The sequence below is a fragment of the Pagrus pagrus genome, assembly GCF_965226575.1.
Source record: "Pagrus pagrus genome assembly, chromosome: 6".
Lineage (NCBI taxonomy): Eukaryota > Metazoa > Chordata > Actinopteri > Spariformes > Sparidae > Pagrus > Pagrus pagrus.
Genome location: NC_140190.1, coordinates 1,005,598 through 1,023,097, shown reverse-complemented (window position 1 = coordinate 1,023,097; position 17,500 = coordinate 1,005,598). Strand labels below are relative to the sequence as shown.

The 17,500-nt window shown below is 46.2% G+C and overlaps 1 protein-coding gene across 1 annotated transcript in view; it reads left to right on the top strand.

Annotated features, from left to right (window-relative positions):
• LOC311258707 (inaD-like protein) overlaps positions 1-17,500 on the top strand; it is a 42,274-nt gene that overhangs the window by 8,250 nt on the left and 16,524 nt on the right. The window contains exons 2-3 of the mRNA XM_084355242.1: positions 3,393-3,589; positions 5,590-5,681. Of these exons, the coding sequence (XP_084211368.1) occupies positions 3,393-3,589; positions 5,590-5,681 (289 nt within the window). The remainder of the gene's footprint in view (positions 1-3,392; positions 3,590-5,589; positions 5,682-17,500) is intronic.

Sequence of the window (17,500 nt, the reverse complement as noted above, 5' to 3'; positions counted from 1 at the left end):
TTACATTTTTCTGCAGAAATTTTCCACATTTGTGTTTGTTTAATGTGGTGAACTTCTCCAGAAAATGCAGTTAATCAGTTTGTCTTGACTTTTTGAGGGCAGATTTTAACCTGAACACCAGCTGACCACAGACTCAGTGATCACTTTCTTCTCTTTTCAACTTTCCTCTTCAGACTCTGTTATTTTTCCGTCTGAGCTGAACGGAGACGTCGTCTCTTGTTTCCTGCTGAGGTTAATATCTTTCATTCTTCAGCTCGTGAATCTCATCGATCCAGTCGGTGGAGTTTTTCTTCCGTAATGAGTCCTGCCCTCAGCTCAGTCTCTCAGCCTCAAGTTAAAGTGTGTGCATCACGTCTCTGCTGTCGGTCCGTCAGGTCCAATCACACTGAAGCCTCAGACTGAAGTCACGTCTGACTCTTCATCAAACGAGACGAGACGACTGAGTCGCACAGACGACAGTCACTTAACTGAAATCACTTTTTAAAACACTTCATTTGTCATTTCTTTGTAATTTGTTAATTTAAGCTTATTTTTTATAAACTCATTTATAAACACTTTTTGCTTGCATGCTTTATTTTTTATCTGAAATTTGGGTTTCCTCTTTGTAACTTGGGTGAGTTTTCAGGCTCATATTAAGAAGCTGTGATGAAGAAAGATGGTAAGAACCAAACTAAATGTGTGAACCTGCAGATTAAAACATTTGAACGTCCCTCCTGTGAACAGAGTTCAGACGGACAAACAGAAATGTGTAAGATCACAAAAATGTAACATTCAAGTACTTTGAAAGATCGACACTTCTTCATACTGACTGTAAATGATGCTCCGTGCTGCACTCAGTCAGCAGGATCGTTAATCGATCATTTTAAGGAAGAAGAAGAACACTGAAGTGTTTTTGTGATTTAAAGCTGCACTGATCAATATTTACAATTTACTGTGGATCAGCTGATTATTACAAACAAAGTCCTCACCATCTCTACAGGTTCACAGAGCTGTGTGTGTGTGTGTGTGTGTGTGTGTGTGTGTGTGTGTGTGTGTGTGTGTGTGTGTGTGTGTGTGTGTGTGTTTTATCTCCTCCCTCTGTCTTCATTCTCCATCAGTCTCGCTCCATCGCCTCTCTCTACATTTGTCATCATTACCTCACATGACATCTCATCTCCTCCTCTTCATCTTCCTCCTCTTCCTCCTCCACCTCCACCTCCTCTTCCTCTTCCTCTTCCTCCTCCTCCTCCTCCACCTCCTCTTCCTCCTCCACCTCCTCTTCCTCCTCCACAAAGCAGACTTTATTAAAGGTGTATAAACAGACTTCCTTCCCGTCCCTCAGACGCTCAGTGACCAGGACCGTTAGTCTCCTTCTGGCAGCAGGTGTCTCGTGTCTCCCTCAGTGGGAGCTGACGGTCTCTGTTGAGTCAGTGAACAGTTCAGGTGACGCTGGTTGTTGTGATAACTGCTGTGACCTTTAAATCCTCGAGCAGAGCTGATGTCTGTGTTCACATCACAGCCGTCACTGACAAACCTTCATATCTTCACAGCTGCAGCCGTCCAGGAACAAAGAGACTCCGCCTCCTCTTTAGTTTGAGGAGAAGGTCACGAGTCATGTGATCTCTGTGACCTCTGTGATCTCTGTGACCTCTGAACTTTAGACCCTAACGAGCTCTGTGTGTTTCTGTCCCTCCGTCAGACTCACCATGCTTTTTAATGTCACCTTTATATTTCACTCACGTTTCTGTTTGTTGTTTATTTCACGGCCTGTTAGGCAGCGTTCAGTCTGACACCAGCTTTAATGCTCCTCTCTCTCTCCTCCTCTCTCTCCTCTCCTCTCCTCCTCCTCTCTCCTCCTCTCTCTCCTCCTCTCTCTCCTCCTCCTCTCTCCTCCTCCTCTCTCCTCCTCCTCTCTCCACCTCCTCTCTCTCCTCCTCTCCTCCTCCTCTCTCCTCCTCTCCTCCTCTCTCTCCTCCTCTCTCTCCTCTCCTCTCCTCCTCCTCTCTCCTCCTCTCTCTCCTCCTCTCTCTCCTCCTCCTCTCTCCTCCTCCTCTCTCCTCCTCCTCTCTCCACCTCCTCTCTCTCCTCCTCTCCTCCTCTCTCTCCTCCTCTCTCTCCTCCTCTCTCTCCTCCTCCTCTCTCCTCCTCCTCTCTCCTCCTCCTCTCTCCACCTCCTCTCTCTCCTCCTCTCCTCCTCCTCTCTCCTCCTCCTTCTCTCTCCCCTCCTCTCTCCTCTCCTCTCTCTCCACCTCCTCCTCCTCTCCTCCTCCTTCTCTCTCCCCTCTCCTCTCCTCCTCTCTCTCCTCCTCTCTCTCCTCTCCTTTCTCTCCCCCCTCCTCTCCTCTCCTCCTCTCTCTCCTCCTCTCCTCCTCCTCTCTCCCCTCCTCTCTCCTCTCCTCTCTCTCCACCTCCTCCTCCTCTCCTCCTCCTTCTCTCTCCCCTCTCCTCTCCTCCTCTCTCTCCTCCTCTCTCTCCTCTCCTTTCTCTCCCCCCTCCTCTCCTCTCCTCCTCTCTCTCCTCCTCTCCTCCTCCTCTCCCCACCTCCTCTCTCTCCTCCTCTCTCTCCTCCTCTCCTCCTCCTCTCCCCACCTCCTCTCTCTCCTCCTCTCTCTCCTCCTCCTCTCTCTCCCCTCTCCTCTCCTCCTCCTCTCCTCCTCTCTCTCCTCCTCTCCTCCTCCTCTCTCCACCTCCTCCTCTCTCCTCCTGTCCTGTGACCATGGACATGTTTAAAGTCGCCTTTGATCGATCAGAAAAATGTTCTGAAGCGACATGACCGGATGTTTGTGAGCTGGAAGTCGTCGGAAAGGACTCATTTGCAATGGTTTATGGGATGTGTAGTCCTTCAGTCTTTGTGTACACAGACCTGTCGCTGTCAGCTGGTTCCAGGCTTAAACTCTTTTATTTAAGTATTTTCTGAGAGGTCAGTGGAGTGAGTGAGTGAGTGAGTGAGTGAGTGAGTGAATGAATGAATGAGTAATCAGGGAATTCAGTTGCAGATCCAGAACAGGCAGCTGTCGCCGGTGTCTTCCCCGTCCAGTTTAGCGACAGTCACATCATGTTGCCACTGATGATCTCTAAACTCGAAATAAACCCTCTTCATCTCATCCCTCTGCTCCGTTATGTCTTTATCATTGTGACCTATAGAAGTGTAGTAAGTCATGATGTCACTTCCTGTCTAGTCTCTGTCCACCAGCGATCCCTCAGCATCTCTTTCATCAGTCTTAATGAAAACTGAAGGACTGGACTTCCCCTCCTGTAATCTGAGACAGATCAGCTCCACAAGTTTATGGATATTAGAAATGTATGGATATTAGAAATGTATGGATATCAGGACTGTATTCCATCATGATTGACATGAAGGACTGAAGCAGTGATACGTGGACCTTCTGTTGACTCTGCTCCTCCTCCTGCAGAGCGTTGGTGTGAGCGTTATGGAGACCTTCGGGGGGAGCTGCTGTGCGTGGAGCTGGAGAAGGAGCGGCAGGGTTTGGGTCTCAGCCTGGCGGGAAACAGAGATCGTTCCCGGCTCAGCATCTTCGTGGTGGGACTCCATCCGGGAGGACCGGCTGCTCGGGACGGACGCATCCAGGTCGGAGACGAGCTGCTGGAGGTGAGACCAGCTGACATCATCACCGACACTGTTACATCACATCACATCAACATTACATCATATACTTACATTACGTTCAGACCTGGTGTCCTCTGTGAGACAAGATGTTTGAACTGATCCAACCATTGAACCAGTCACCACCACATCACCAGACTCCCTTAACAAATGTGTCAGTTTAGTGAGTTGTTGAGTTGGAGACACTTTATAAACTGTGTGAAACTCTGTCTCTGACTGATTCTGACTGATTTGTTCCTTCTTGTAAATTCAGCAAATGTTCTACGTGAACTTCTTTCTGTCTTTGAGTAGAAACATGGTGGTCACCTGACAGGATGTGTGTAATACCAGGTGTGAACCATCAGGTCAACATGTTAACGTGTCCAATAATTTGGTTCATGATCAAACACCTGCAGAACTGATGTCATTCACATCAGCTCAGCTGATGATTAGCTAATGTTAGCATGCTAACTAGGATGGTGAACATGGTAAAGATTACTCATGCTTAGCATTATTAGCATCGTGGATGTGGTTAGCGTTGAGCCCAGAGCAGCAGTGTGCAGCCGGTCAAAGACGGTCGCCTGTTTAATAGAACATCATTATTATTCATCAATATTAGATCATCATTCATGATTTAATACTGACGGCAGCCCTGTGGTGCTGCAGGTCAACGTTCACCTCCCCCTGAACTGTCTCCAACATGGAGCCTGAAAATCTGATGTTTCACACGTGTGTGTGTGTGTGTGTGTGTGTGTGTGTGTGTGTGTGTGTGTTTCAGCTTCACATCTCACTCACATTGTTTTTACATTATATTGCATCATAAAACAGCTGCAGGTGAGACAACATCACATCATCTGAAAATATCAATAAACAGTAAGTGTGTGTGTGTGTGTGTGTGTGTGTGTGTGTGTGTGTGTGTGTGTGTGTGTGTGTGTGTGTGTGTGAGGGGGTTTCCAATTTCTCCACATAAATATTAAACAGACTCTGAGATCTCTGCTCGCCTCCTCCTCATTACAGCTGTGTCACACAGTCCATGAAAAATTGATGTTCAGCCGAGGAGCCTGGACAATTACAACACACACACTGACACACACACACACACACACTGACACACACACACACACACACACACACACTGACACACACACATTGACACACACACTGACACACACACACACACATTGACACACACACACACACACACACACACACACATTGACACACACACTGATACACACACTGACACGCAGAATGATTTGATCTGTCCACATGTATGTTTGAACATCAGATTCATGTATAACATAAACATAATGAACGTGCGTGTGTGTGTGTGTGTGTGCGTGCGTGCGTGCGTGCGTGCGTGCGTGCGTGCGTGCGTGCGTGCGTGCGTGCGTGTGTGTGAGGTATTGATTTAACATTTGGAGGTGCTGGAAGCTTCTTAATCATTAGTTTACGGCCTCACAGCTTCATTTAATGTTTATCTGAATTAAACGTGTCTGAATGTGAGTTCTTCTTCTGCTGCTTCTTCTTCTTCATCCTCATTGTCGCCTTCTTCTTTGTTGTCCTTCTCTTTCTCCTCTTTCTCCTCTTTCTCCTCCTCCTCCTTCTTCTTCGCGTTCCCTCCTCCAGCTTCTCCTCTTTCTCCTCCTCCTTGTTCTTCTCATTGTTCTCCTCCTTCATCCTCCTTTTTTTAATAGTTTTTACTGTTAAACTAATTAAACTAACTCCTCCCACATTTTTACTTGCTTAATAAATCTCCAACGTTAAACAGAATTTGACAATATTTTGAGCAACATGTTTTAATATAAACAGCTACAACTGAACTGATCACTGCTTCTTTAGTCTTGTTTCCACCTGAGATCGTCAATATATTATTTCTTATTCTGATTCTATAAATTCAGTCTCGTGTCGTTGAAATCATCTCACTGTGACACCAGAACAAATGTATCACTGTCTGTTTATGGAAATAATAATAATATTTCTGCATGTGTCTCTTCTTCTGTCAGATTAACAACCAGATTCTTTATGGGCGGAGTCACCAGAATGCATCAGCCATCATTAAGAGCGCCGCCGCCAAGGTGAAACTCATCCTGCTCAGGTAGGACTGCAAGGCATGCTGGGAAACTTTAAATCTTCCTCAGATAGTAGTACGATGCCTTTAGTGCACACTCAGACTGAAGGTCAGGAAAGTTCAGTGTGTTTGAGCTCCTCACCTGTTAGAGATGAGCTGAAACAAGAACAGCGTCCGTCAGGGTGATCTTCACCTGTAAACACCTGTAGCAGACAGAATACAGGTGGAATAGTCCTTTAAGCGCGTTGTGTAATAACAAAGCTTGCACAGGTTGGAGTTGGACTGAAGTGTGTAACGTATAATTATATGAGAGCGATTGTTGTTTCCCTGAAATGATCCGGACTGTTTGAGGACGGAGGATCCGTTCAGACCCGGCAGACGTGCTGATGTCACAGGAGGGTTTTTCTAAGCAGGTAGAGGCGGGCAGACGGGGAGCGATGTGTTCAGGGACCGCAGGACGTGAAGAGTTTCTCAAGCACAAAGTCTCTTTTCAATTAAAATGCTGCCAAACCTCATCACCAAATCCCTGAGCCACCGGAGCCGACCTGTGGAAGACGAGCTGAGGAGTTTTTTACTTTTATTGGGTCAGAAGCTTCTTTTCTTTGAATACAACAGCGTTCACAGCCTGTCACACGCTGCTGATGGAGGGAAAAGTGCTCTCACATCACTGAAGACGTCTGATTCAGCCGGCAGAGACGCTCCACCACCAGCTCCGACTGGATTCCCTCTGTGACTGATTTGATCAGATGAAACCATATTGATCCTCGCGCTGAAATTGGGTCATCGCAGCGGCAGAGACTGAGACGAGAATAGAACAAATCAGAGAAAACTGAAAACAATGAAACAGGTAAAATGTCACCTTCCAGAAAGAGAAGCTGCAGGTGTCCTGATGCTGCAGCAGCTGGAAGCTTCCAGAAGGAAACTGACATGGCTGCCGTCGAACAAACATCTGCAGCTGGACAGTAACAAGTCAACACATCTGTAAAACCATGGATTTATGTTGCTGCATGCCCAGCCTGGATGATGTCCAGTTTTGGAAAGCAGAAGTAAACAATAGTCCACTTCATGCTCTAATAAAGAGAAGCTCCAGTTTAAATATGGACTTGATGATTTTCCTGAAGATGAACGTTGACCTGAAAGATGAGTAACACCCGTCTGACGACTGGAGATTCACCAGCAACTTGTTGATTACTTCACTGCAAATGTAAGTTGAGCTGCAGCTCGTTGACCCGCTAACTTCTTCTGTTGCTCTTCAAGCGTAGCGTCACTCCTGTTATTCCTGCTTCAGTCTAACTGGGGACTTTTTATAAAACTGTGTTTTAGGTCGCGCTGGTTTGGTCACATTGTGAGCGTTTCCCCTCAGCAGCAGCTTCATCATGTCAGTAAAATATTAAATGAGAAAGAATGCAGTTTTAAAGCACTTCCACATTGGCTTCACTTTTCAGAAGTGTCTTTGGGAGAAAAACACATATTTTAGTGTTGAACCTCTGAGTTGACCAAACCAGACAGCGGATATTGATTTGACCTTGGACACGGGAACGAGGAGAGCTGAGGAGGATGCAGCGCTCCTGAAATGAGGCATTATTAAACCATCAATTCATAGAAAAGTCTGATGCAGAGAGAAAAGCTGTAGACGAGCGTGAGAATAACAACAGAAGTGTCCACAGGAGATAAAAACTGACTCTGATCATGAAGCTGAAAGTCAACCCGTCCATCTCTGAGACAAACAGACTCCATGTTTCTGCTCAAAGACAGAAAGAAGTTCATGAAGAACATTTGCTGAATTTACAAGAAGGAACAAATAAGTCAGAATCAGTCAGAGACAGAGTTTCACACAGTTTATAAAGTGTCTCCAACTCAACAACTCACTAAACTGACACATTTGTTAAGGGAGTCTGGGGACTTTTCACCTCCGTGCTGTAGCTGACGTGGCTTTAGTCTCAAACATTGTTATTTATTGTTGATAACTATTAGTTATAAGTTTACCTGGCCTGTCAAATGGACACAATAAACATGACTGCTGCACTGTTTACTATGACGTCAGTATATAGACTCGACCACTCAGCACCTCTGACTGTGACTGACTGAACTAGACTCCAGTGAGATGATCCAGTTGCTCTGCAGGCAGGCAGCTGTTCAACCGAGTAAAGTGATAATCAGTGAGTGTGATGTGTCTGTTAGCTTGTTTTGAGGCGTTTCCACCACCTGGTAGACACAGAATGATTTAGTGCAGCAGCGAAGGGGCTTAAGAGCCAATCAGTGGCATCGAGTCTTCAGGGAAAATCCACCGGCATGAAGTGGAACAAGAGTCAGATCGTGTCTCAGGCTGTAACTTGTCACCGAACCTTCACTGTACGATATGATTTGATGCAGTCAGACGTTTCCACCCTGAGAGCTTTTAGCTGCAGTCGGCTCTGACTCACAGGAAACAAAGCAGAGGCTCTCTGCTGCAGACGACAGTCATCCTGAAACTTCAAGGTCCAAATTAAAAGCTGCTGTCTGATGTGAAGACGGAGTCACAGGCAGCCGAGACAGAAGAGTGTGTTCAGCGTCAAACATCTCAGTTTAACACGTGGCTGAATTTGGAGTCGATGAAAGCCGGCAGGAGGAGACGTCCTTCACTCGCCGGAGACACGAGAGGAGCTGAGGACTGAGAATCACTGCAGCAGGAGATTAAACTCTCCTCCTCCTCCTGCAGGGATTGATCTGCAGCTTTGAAGCCAGCAGGTGTGGTGTATGTTACTGAAGTCTCATTAAGACCAAAGCCTCACACGTCTGACAGAGAGACTAAACCGGCCTGCCAGGATTTAAACTGCAGGCCGACCAGGACTCTGAATCACTCTGGATATCGTTCTCCTCGCTATCTACACAGTTTACCAGTGTTTTCATTCACCGGAGCAACGTCTGCTGTTTTACCTGAAACAGCAAGTAACAAGAAAAACGAACGAAAGAAAAAAATGAAGATAAACGAGGGAAAAGACTTCAGGTGAACATGTTCTGACTTTAATCAGCTCTGTGTGTGAAGCACAGATTGTTAAAGGAGCAGTTCACCTAGAAATGTAAACTCAAGTAGCTGGAGACTCGTTTTAAAACGGAAAAGAAAGAAGAAAATAAATTACTCAAACACTTAAAACCAACGACTGACCGTGGATTACTCTGATACTGAATAAAACTTAAAATCATGATGTTTCTAAGGCAGATTCTGCACATGAGGAGTGTAGTGGATTTATGGAGCCATCATCTCCTCCTGATGATATAAAGTCAGGCTCAGCCATCGTCTCCTCCTGATGATATAAAGTCAGGCTCAGCCATCATCTCCTCCTGATGATATAAAGTCAGGCTCAGCCATCGTCTCCTCCTGATGATATAAAGTCAGGCTCAGTCATCGTCTCCTCCTGATGATATAAAGTCAGGCTCAGTCATCGTCTCCTCCTGATGATATAAAGTCAGGCTCAGTCATCGTCTCCTCCTGATGATATAAAGTCAGGCTCAGTCATCGTCTCCTCCTGATGATATAAAGTCAGGCTCAGTCATCGTCTCCTCCTGATGATATAAAGTCAGGCTCAGCCATCGTCTCCTCCTGATGATATAAAGTCAGGCTCAGCCATCGTCTCCTCCTGATGATATAAAGTCAGGCTCAGTCATCGTCTCCTCCCGATGATATAAAGTCAGGCTCAGTCATCGTTTCCTCCTGATGATATAAAGTCAGGCTCAGTCATCATCTCCTCCTGATGATATAAAGTCAGGTGAAGTCTCGTAGTCCACAGAACATTTCTGGAGCTTCACAGTAAAACAGAGTTGCAGCGTTCTGCTGAACACCTGAAGCAGCTGGAGATGATTTGAACATCAGATGTCTCCATGCAGCTCGTCTGCTGCGATCACAGAGATCACTACCTGATCTGAGGAGACGTTATTTAACCCTCGATGTTGGGTCGAGCTCGTGTGCTAACGCTTTTAGCTCAGCAGCTACGGAGCAGAGTCGGGCCCTGGAGTCTCACTGGGGTTTAAATGTCGTCCTGAATGATGAGTTAAACGACCGAGCAGCTCAGTGAAGACTCCTCCTGTAATGTTGATCCCGTCTGAATGAGGTTTGAGTCACACTGACATGAATATTTAAAGCTGTGAAGCTTTTCTCTTAATTCAATAAGAGATCAACATGAGAGACAGTAAGAGACCTCAGCATCAGGAGGCAGGAGGGAGGAGGGAGGAGGGAGGAGGGAGGAGGCAGGATGCAGGAGGGAGGAGGGAGGAGGGAGGAGGCAGGATGCAGGAGGGAGGAGGGAGGAGGCAGGAGGGAGGAGGGAGGAGGGAGGAGGCAGGATGCAGGAGGGAGGAGGCAGGAGGGAGGAGGCAGGATGCAGGAGGGAGGAGGCAGGATGCAGGAGACAGGAGGCAGGAGGCAGGAGGGAGGAGGCAGGAGGCAGGAGGGAGGAGGCAGGATGCAGGAGGCAGGAGGGAGGAGGCAGGAGGGAGGAGGCAGGAGGGAGGAGGGAGGAGGCAGGAGGGAGGAGGGAGGAGGCAGGATGCAGGAGGGAGGAGGCAGGAGGGAGGAGGGAGGAGGCAGGAGGGAGGAGGGAGGATGCAGGAGGGAGGAGGGAGGAGGCAGGAGGGAGGAGGGAGGAGGCAGGATGCAGGAGGGAGGAGGCAGGAGGGAGGAGGCAGGAGGGAGGAGGCAGCAGGGAGGAGGGAGGAGGCAGGAGGGAGGAGGCAGATGGCAGGAGGCAGGAGGCAGGAGGGAGGGGGCAGGAGGCAGGGGGCAGGAGGGAGGATGCAGGAGGGAGGAGGCAGGAGGCAGGAGGCAGGGGGCAGGAGGGAGGATGCAGGAGGCAGGGGGCAGGAGGGAGGATGCAGGAGGGAGGAGGCAGGAGGGAGGAGGCAGGAGGCAGGAGGGAGGAGGCAGGAGGGAGGAGGCAAGAGGGAGGAGGCAGGAGGGAGGAGGCAGGAGGGAGGAGGCAGGAGGCAGGAGGGAGGAGGCAAGAGGGAGGAGGCAGGAGGGAGGAGGCAGGAGGCAGGAGGGAGGAGGCAGCAGGCAGGAGGGAGGAGGGAGGAGGCAGGAGGGCGGAGGCAGGAGGCAGGAGGGAGGAGGCAGGAGGCAGGAGGGAGGAGGCAGGAGGGCGGAGGGCGGAGAGGGAGGAGGCAGGAGGGAGGAGGCAGGAGGGAGGAGGCAGGATGAGAGTCATGACTCTACAGGAGCTGCAGTCAGGCAGCAGACGTCGGGAGATCACAGCGTGTATGTAGGTTGTTTTGTATCAGGGGATGTGATGATGCAGATTGTTGCAGCAGAAAACATCAGATGTGAGTCACATCACAGAGACGAGCACAGATATTAATCAGGACGTGTTTCTGCTTCTCTGTGCATGAAGCTGCGTGGAAAAGATAAAACAGTGACGTTGGTTTGTCTGCTCAGACGCTTCAGACCAGAGTCTGTGTCAACACACTCATAAAATACAGGTTTATGTTCTGTTGCATTAGATTTGGACCCAGAGGACACAAGGCCTGAAACTTTTCATGTCTTCAGATACTTTTATCGAGACCTTGACTGCAACTAACCATTATTTTCAATGTTGGTTATTATCTTCTGCATTAATCGAGTGTTTAATCCTCAAACGTTTTGTTTTGTCTGATTCAGTTTATTGTCATCGAGGAAAGACACCAGAAAATGTTCATATTTAACAAGCTGACATCAGAAGACGTATTTTTTCTTGAAATTTAACTTCGACTATCAAAATAGTTTGTTTGATTTAATACTCGACAAGTGATCGATTAATCGTTGCAGCTCTGTCTCAGAAATAACATTTATATGTTGTTACTCATTTATTTAGCCCGTTGTGATAATATCTGCTGGACCATGCTGACAGATCCTCTTCATCACATGAAGCGTGTGAAGGGAACTAAGTGTTTCACCTCTGGCTCCAAAACAAAACCTGCAGTATTTTATCATGTAGCTGTTGGATGTCGACAGGAAGTCTCACGTTCTGAAACAAGTTAAATGAACTTCTGTAACGAGACTAAACATGGAGGGGATGCTTTCCTGCTCCATCAGGACAGAACTACACAAAACTACACATCTCCATGTGGTAGGCTGTAAATATTTTACCCTCAGATCCTGCAGACGTTCCTGCCGTCTGCTTCTTAGATTTGAGCGACCCCTGATCTCTCCTGCAGCTCCACCCTCAGGACATCAGGATGTTGTTGTGTGTGTAATGACGCCTGCAGCCTCTGTTAGCTGAATATTTAAACAACCTGCCTCTGACAGATGGAGATGGATGAGTGTTTCAGTCAGAAGTGAGACTGCATCACTCTGACTGATGGGCTGTTTTGTGTTCAGGCGTCAGGACGAAGCCTAATAAGACGCCCACGTGTCAACATGTGACATAAATCACTACACAACAAGTCATCACATCTGTTTCTGAGCCGTAAACATCTCACTGCTGTCAAATCAACATACTTCAGTGCTGCTGTGAACTCTTCAGATGATACGTCTGCTGCGTTTAGTGTCGTCATCTACACGTTAGCGTTAATGCTGTCGGCCTCACAGTCGCCTGTGAGCCCCAGAACGTTCCTGTTTTCTGACCAGTGTAAGATGAAGACAGGATTTTAGTTAAAATATGTGAAAACTGAACTGACGTCTCTGTTCTGTGTTACAGAGGTGTCTACTGAAGTTAGCATGCTAACCAGCTAGCCTCCTAACAGCACTGTGTACCTCAGAGGTGATGGCCTGTAGTTTCAGCTGGAGATGTAAAAGCAGTCAGTTCACTGCTGAGTCGACAAGATAAACTCACTGAATGTGAAGAAAGAAATATTTTGACATCAATTTTCCTTCTAAACAGACGGATCAGGGTCCCGTCGTTCGTCGTGTGCCTCTTTCGGCTGGTCGTCTCTTTAGATCTGAACACAGATGATGAGATTGTTCCCATGATTCCCCGTGTGTCAGATCTCCACACACTAGTTTCTCCCGTTATGATGATGTCGAGGTCCTCCCGGCTGCTCTGATTGAATCGGGCCGGCGTGTCGGGGCAGGAGGACACGGCCGCTCTCGCTGTTCAGCCAGGTGACAAAATCTCGTTAAAGTCGTGTCCACGGGCCGCCGCTGAATGATTTATCCCTGGATAAAGGTCGCCACGGCAATGAGCAATGGGATGTCAACGGGGTGGGAGCCTCGCAGCGCATCGCCATGGCAACAGTCCCAGTCGGACCGCCGTGCTGTCTGTCCCTCTGCACATCCCACTAACTGTGGAACAATACTGATGAGTTTATTGGTGGAAAACAGCTTCAGATATCGCAACACGAATCAATACATCTGTGTGTGAGTGAACAAAAACTACCTCCAGATGTGGAGTCAGAGGAGGAGATCAGACCTCCAGATGTGGAGTCAGAGGAGGAGATCAGACCTCCAGATGTGGAGTCAGAGGAGGAGATCAGACCTCCAGATGTGGAGTCAGAGGAGACTCTGTTAGTCCAGAAAAATAAATGAAGCTCACCTCCTGTTTCTGAATAACTCGCCTGTCACTGCATGTTGATGACGTCTCTACTGTCAATCACTGTAAATCATGAGAGTCTGGACTGACTGTGATGTCCGGAGGTTTCGACCCTGAACAGACCCGTCGTTGTAAAACACACACAGAAGATAAAGCAGCACGGAGACGACGGGATCTTCATGTGTTTCTTATGTTATTCATTGCATCATTAGAAACCAGAGAGACCGTGAACCTCCGGGCCGATGCAGATGTTGATTGTTTACTTTAATCTCTTCTGTGCTGCTCAAAGAAAGAAATCTTCATTTAAAGTCACTCAGCCATCATCACATCATCACATCATCACATCGATCGTACAAACATGAAACAACCTTTAATACACACATTCAACAAACACAAGCTGTTAACAGCCTTATTTCAGCCCTTTGATCATTAGCAGGCTAATTAGCTCACTGGTTAGTTCTGTCTGTTGCTCAGCAGAGAAACACTTATTTCATTAAAAAGACGGACAGAACTCAATAATCAGACGACCTGCTTCTGATATCATGAAGACGCATTTTTAATCCTGTACTTTGTGTACGAACAAACAAAGATGAAGAAAAAACAGAAACAATGATTCAGCATGCAGACTCCAAACGTTTCGTTTTTATTTTTATCTCTGAGTTAAAGTAACTGTTATGATGTAGTGCCACCATGTTTTCATGGAGATGCTGGTGAATCACCCTCATTCACTGACCAGAGATCATTACCAGCCTAATTTTACACATGATCCAGAATGATAGCGACACATTTTTAAGTGTTCAGGCGAGCTCATGCTGAATTACGAGGAGCCCAGCTGCTCAGTAGTTCGCACCGGGAAGAGGACGTCTTTAAGATAAACTTTTCTCAAATGAAAAAATCAGACAAACCAAACCTCTGCTTCAGTCTCTCCAGCCGCCGTCCCTCCTCCTGCATGCTGAAACAGTTCAGTGCTTCCACAGACTGAAGACCTGACGGCAGCGATGTCAGCGTCTGATGATCGATGTGAGACATCAGATAAACATCATCAGTGAATGTTAATCACCAGGATGTTGTTGGTGTGTTTGCACTGATGAAGCGTCTCAGCTGAGTGGGACAGGAAGTCCTATCAGAGGGGTGAATGTTAAACTAATCCACCTGCTCAGGTGGTGACGGGCCGACCGTCAGTGAGGCAGGAAGTGACAGACTGACCCATAAATCCTGTTTCCTGCCGGCCTAACCTTCACCAAGGAGACATTAACGGTAATTGGGAACGGGTCAGTAACTGGGCGAAGACAATCAGTGGTAATGGAGGAGGGACGGAGACAGAGGAGGGACCAGGACGGACGGAGGGAGAGTTTGGAGGGCAGATGAAGACGTTTTGATTTTAAACACTGTTGTCCTCGTCTGTCTGTGAGGACGCTCTAATGAAAGACACATCCCAGTTGCTGTATGGGAAATGTAGTATCCTGTGTTGGATGAACAGTCAGACACCAGCGTGAAACCACTGGATGTTTGTAACAAGACGTCGGGACATTTTCCAGCTGTTTGTGGAGACAGAGCCAGATGTTTTCTAACCACAGGAACGGTGTTGTCACAACACAACATTCAGATTAATTTCATTCGGTTTTATTTCTTTATATGTTTAAAGTTTAAAACCACCTCACAAACACAGTTTAGCTCTAAAGATTCAAACTCATAATTCAAAGCAGCAAGAAGTCGAATACAAACGAGAGACGAGAGAAAAAACCACAAACAACAAAATAAAATGATTTTCATGATATTTTTACTGATTCAACCACAAACCAACATTGATCTCACCTTCATGATTTACAGGATTTAACCATCAGGAATCACATTTGTTGTTTCGATTCTACCTGAACTCATGATATAAAACTGATCAGCAATGTGTCTTTAATCTCCATTAGCCAGGAAATCAGAAAATTGAGCAATTTACTGGTAAGAAGTAAGAAACCACATTACAACATGTGACATACGACACATTTCTCTCACCAACAAAAAAAACCTTCAATAAACGGCCTGACACAGGACACGACTGTGCAAATCTTCCACTCAAATGAGATTTCTCCTTTTCTTAGCCTCAGTTTGCAGGTTGCTAAGATTAAGTATGAAAACACATTTAAATAAGAAAGATTTGATATTCAGTGTATTTCCAGTCTGATCTGGCAATAGTTTCCTAATTATGTCTGATCTTGTTCTTCATGATTCATGATTATCCCCTGAGAAATTAATGAAGATGTAGAAAAACACAATGTTAAAGCAAGTATACCAAAAGTGAATGAGGTCCGTTCGGGGCCGACCCGTCCTCCATCCAGGTTTCACTCAGTAGTTTTTGTCCGGTTATTTCAAATGTTGAATACGATCAGTGACTTTAAGATTTCTCTTCTCTCCGTCAACAGATACTTTCTCTTGTATCAGGTCATTTTCTCCTTAAATTCAGTGATTGTTGGCTCTTCTCTGCCCACAGACCAGCAGCAGTACAGTTTGAGCTTCATGAATCACAGAAATGATTTTGTGATTTGTCACAGCTGTCGACCTCTGACCTCGTCCCCCAGAGGTTTCTGACATCATACAGACACTAAATTAAATTGTACATATTATATATATATATACATTTAAATCTTAATTAAAAATCAAGATTAAAATGTAAAAATGTTTTGTCCTGACTGAAGTGATTCCTTCATAAAGCAAATATAATGTGAGAGACGGACTTTAAACAGTGAAAGACATAAAATAAATGAGTCACCGTGTGAAATGACACGACAGCTGTGACACAAAGCATCTTTTGTCTGCTTCTCTCACTGAACTCTTATCTTCATCTCCATCTTTAATTTCAGCCTTTAGTTTGTGTTTGAGAGCAGATGTGAACCATCATCTCATTATTGAAGCTTTAATAGAAGAAGTTCAATCAGACAGTCGCGATATTATCTTCTGACAGTACAATAAATGATGATAATAATAATCAGGTTTGATTCAGAACAGCTGATAATCGTTCCGTCTGATAAAGTTCAGTTCATGATTTGCTTCCTGATCAGACGGCAGACGCAGAACAATCGCTCATTGATTTGGACGGTTGTGAGCTGATGTTCAATACATTTATCTTCTTCTGCTCTGACACTCGACAGTGTTAAAGCTCTCAGCCTCCTCTGAGGATGAATGAGAGGAAACATGTTCAGTCTGACTTCCTGAAGTATAAGTATGTTGGTACTGAAAGTAAGTACTAAAACAGGATTACCTCAAAATTGTACTGAAGTACTTGAGTAAATGTATTAGTTACTTTCTGTCACTGCCTTTGTGTAACGAGGTGTGAAGGGCGAGCTGGTGGATGAACGTGAAGCACAACTGACTGATGAACACTAGTTCATTATAAACACAATCTTTCTCTAAGTTTGTTGTTTTTAACACTTACTAAAGCTTAAAGGAACAGTTCACCCAACACTGATAATTCACTTACTATCTACTCACCCTCCAGGTTATTTACAGCTCGAGCACCCACTTCAGACGGGTGCACGCTAACACTGTTAGCTCAGCAGCTACAGTGAAGATTTCAGGGTGTAAATGACTTCTCCTCAGATCAGGTAGTGATCTCTGTGATCACAGCAGACGAGCTGCATGGAGACATCTGCTGTTTAAATCATCTCCAGCTGCTTCAGCTGTTCAGCAGAACGCTGCAACTCTGTTTTACTGTGAAGCTCCAGAAATGTTCTGTGGACTACGAGACTTCACCTGACTTTATATCATCAGGAGGAGACGATGGCTGAGCCTGACTTTATATCATCAGGAGGAGACGATGGCTGAGCCTGACTTTATATCATCAGGAGGAGATGATGGCTGAGCCTGACTTTATATCATCAGGAGGAGACGATGACTGAGCCTGACTTTATATCATCAGGAGGAGATGATGACTGAGCCTGACTTTATATCATCAGGAGGAGACGATGGCTGAGCCTGACTTTATATCATCAGGAGGAGACGATGACTGAGCCTGACTTTATGTCATCAGGAGGAGACGATGGCTGAGCCTGACTTTATATCATCAGGAGGAGACGATGACTGAGCCTGACTTTATATCATCAGGAGGAGACGATGACTGAGCCTGACTTTATATCATCAGGAGGAGATGATGACTGAGCCTGACTTTATATCATCAGGAGGGAGGAGATGATGACTGAGCCTGACTTTATATCATCAGGAGGAGACGATGGCTGAGCCTGACTTTATATCATCAGGAGGAGACGATGACTGAGCCTGACTTTATATCATCAGGAGGAGACGATGACTGAGCCTGACTTTATATCATCAGGAGGAGACGATGACTGAGCCTGACTTTATATCATCAGGAGGGAGGAGATG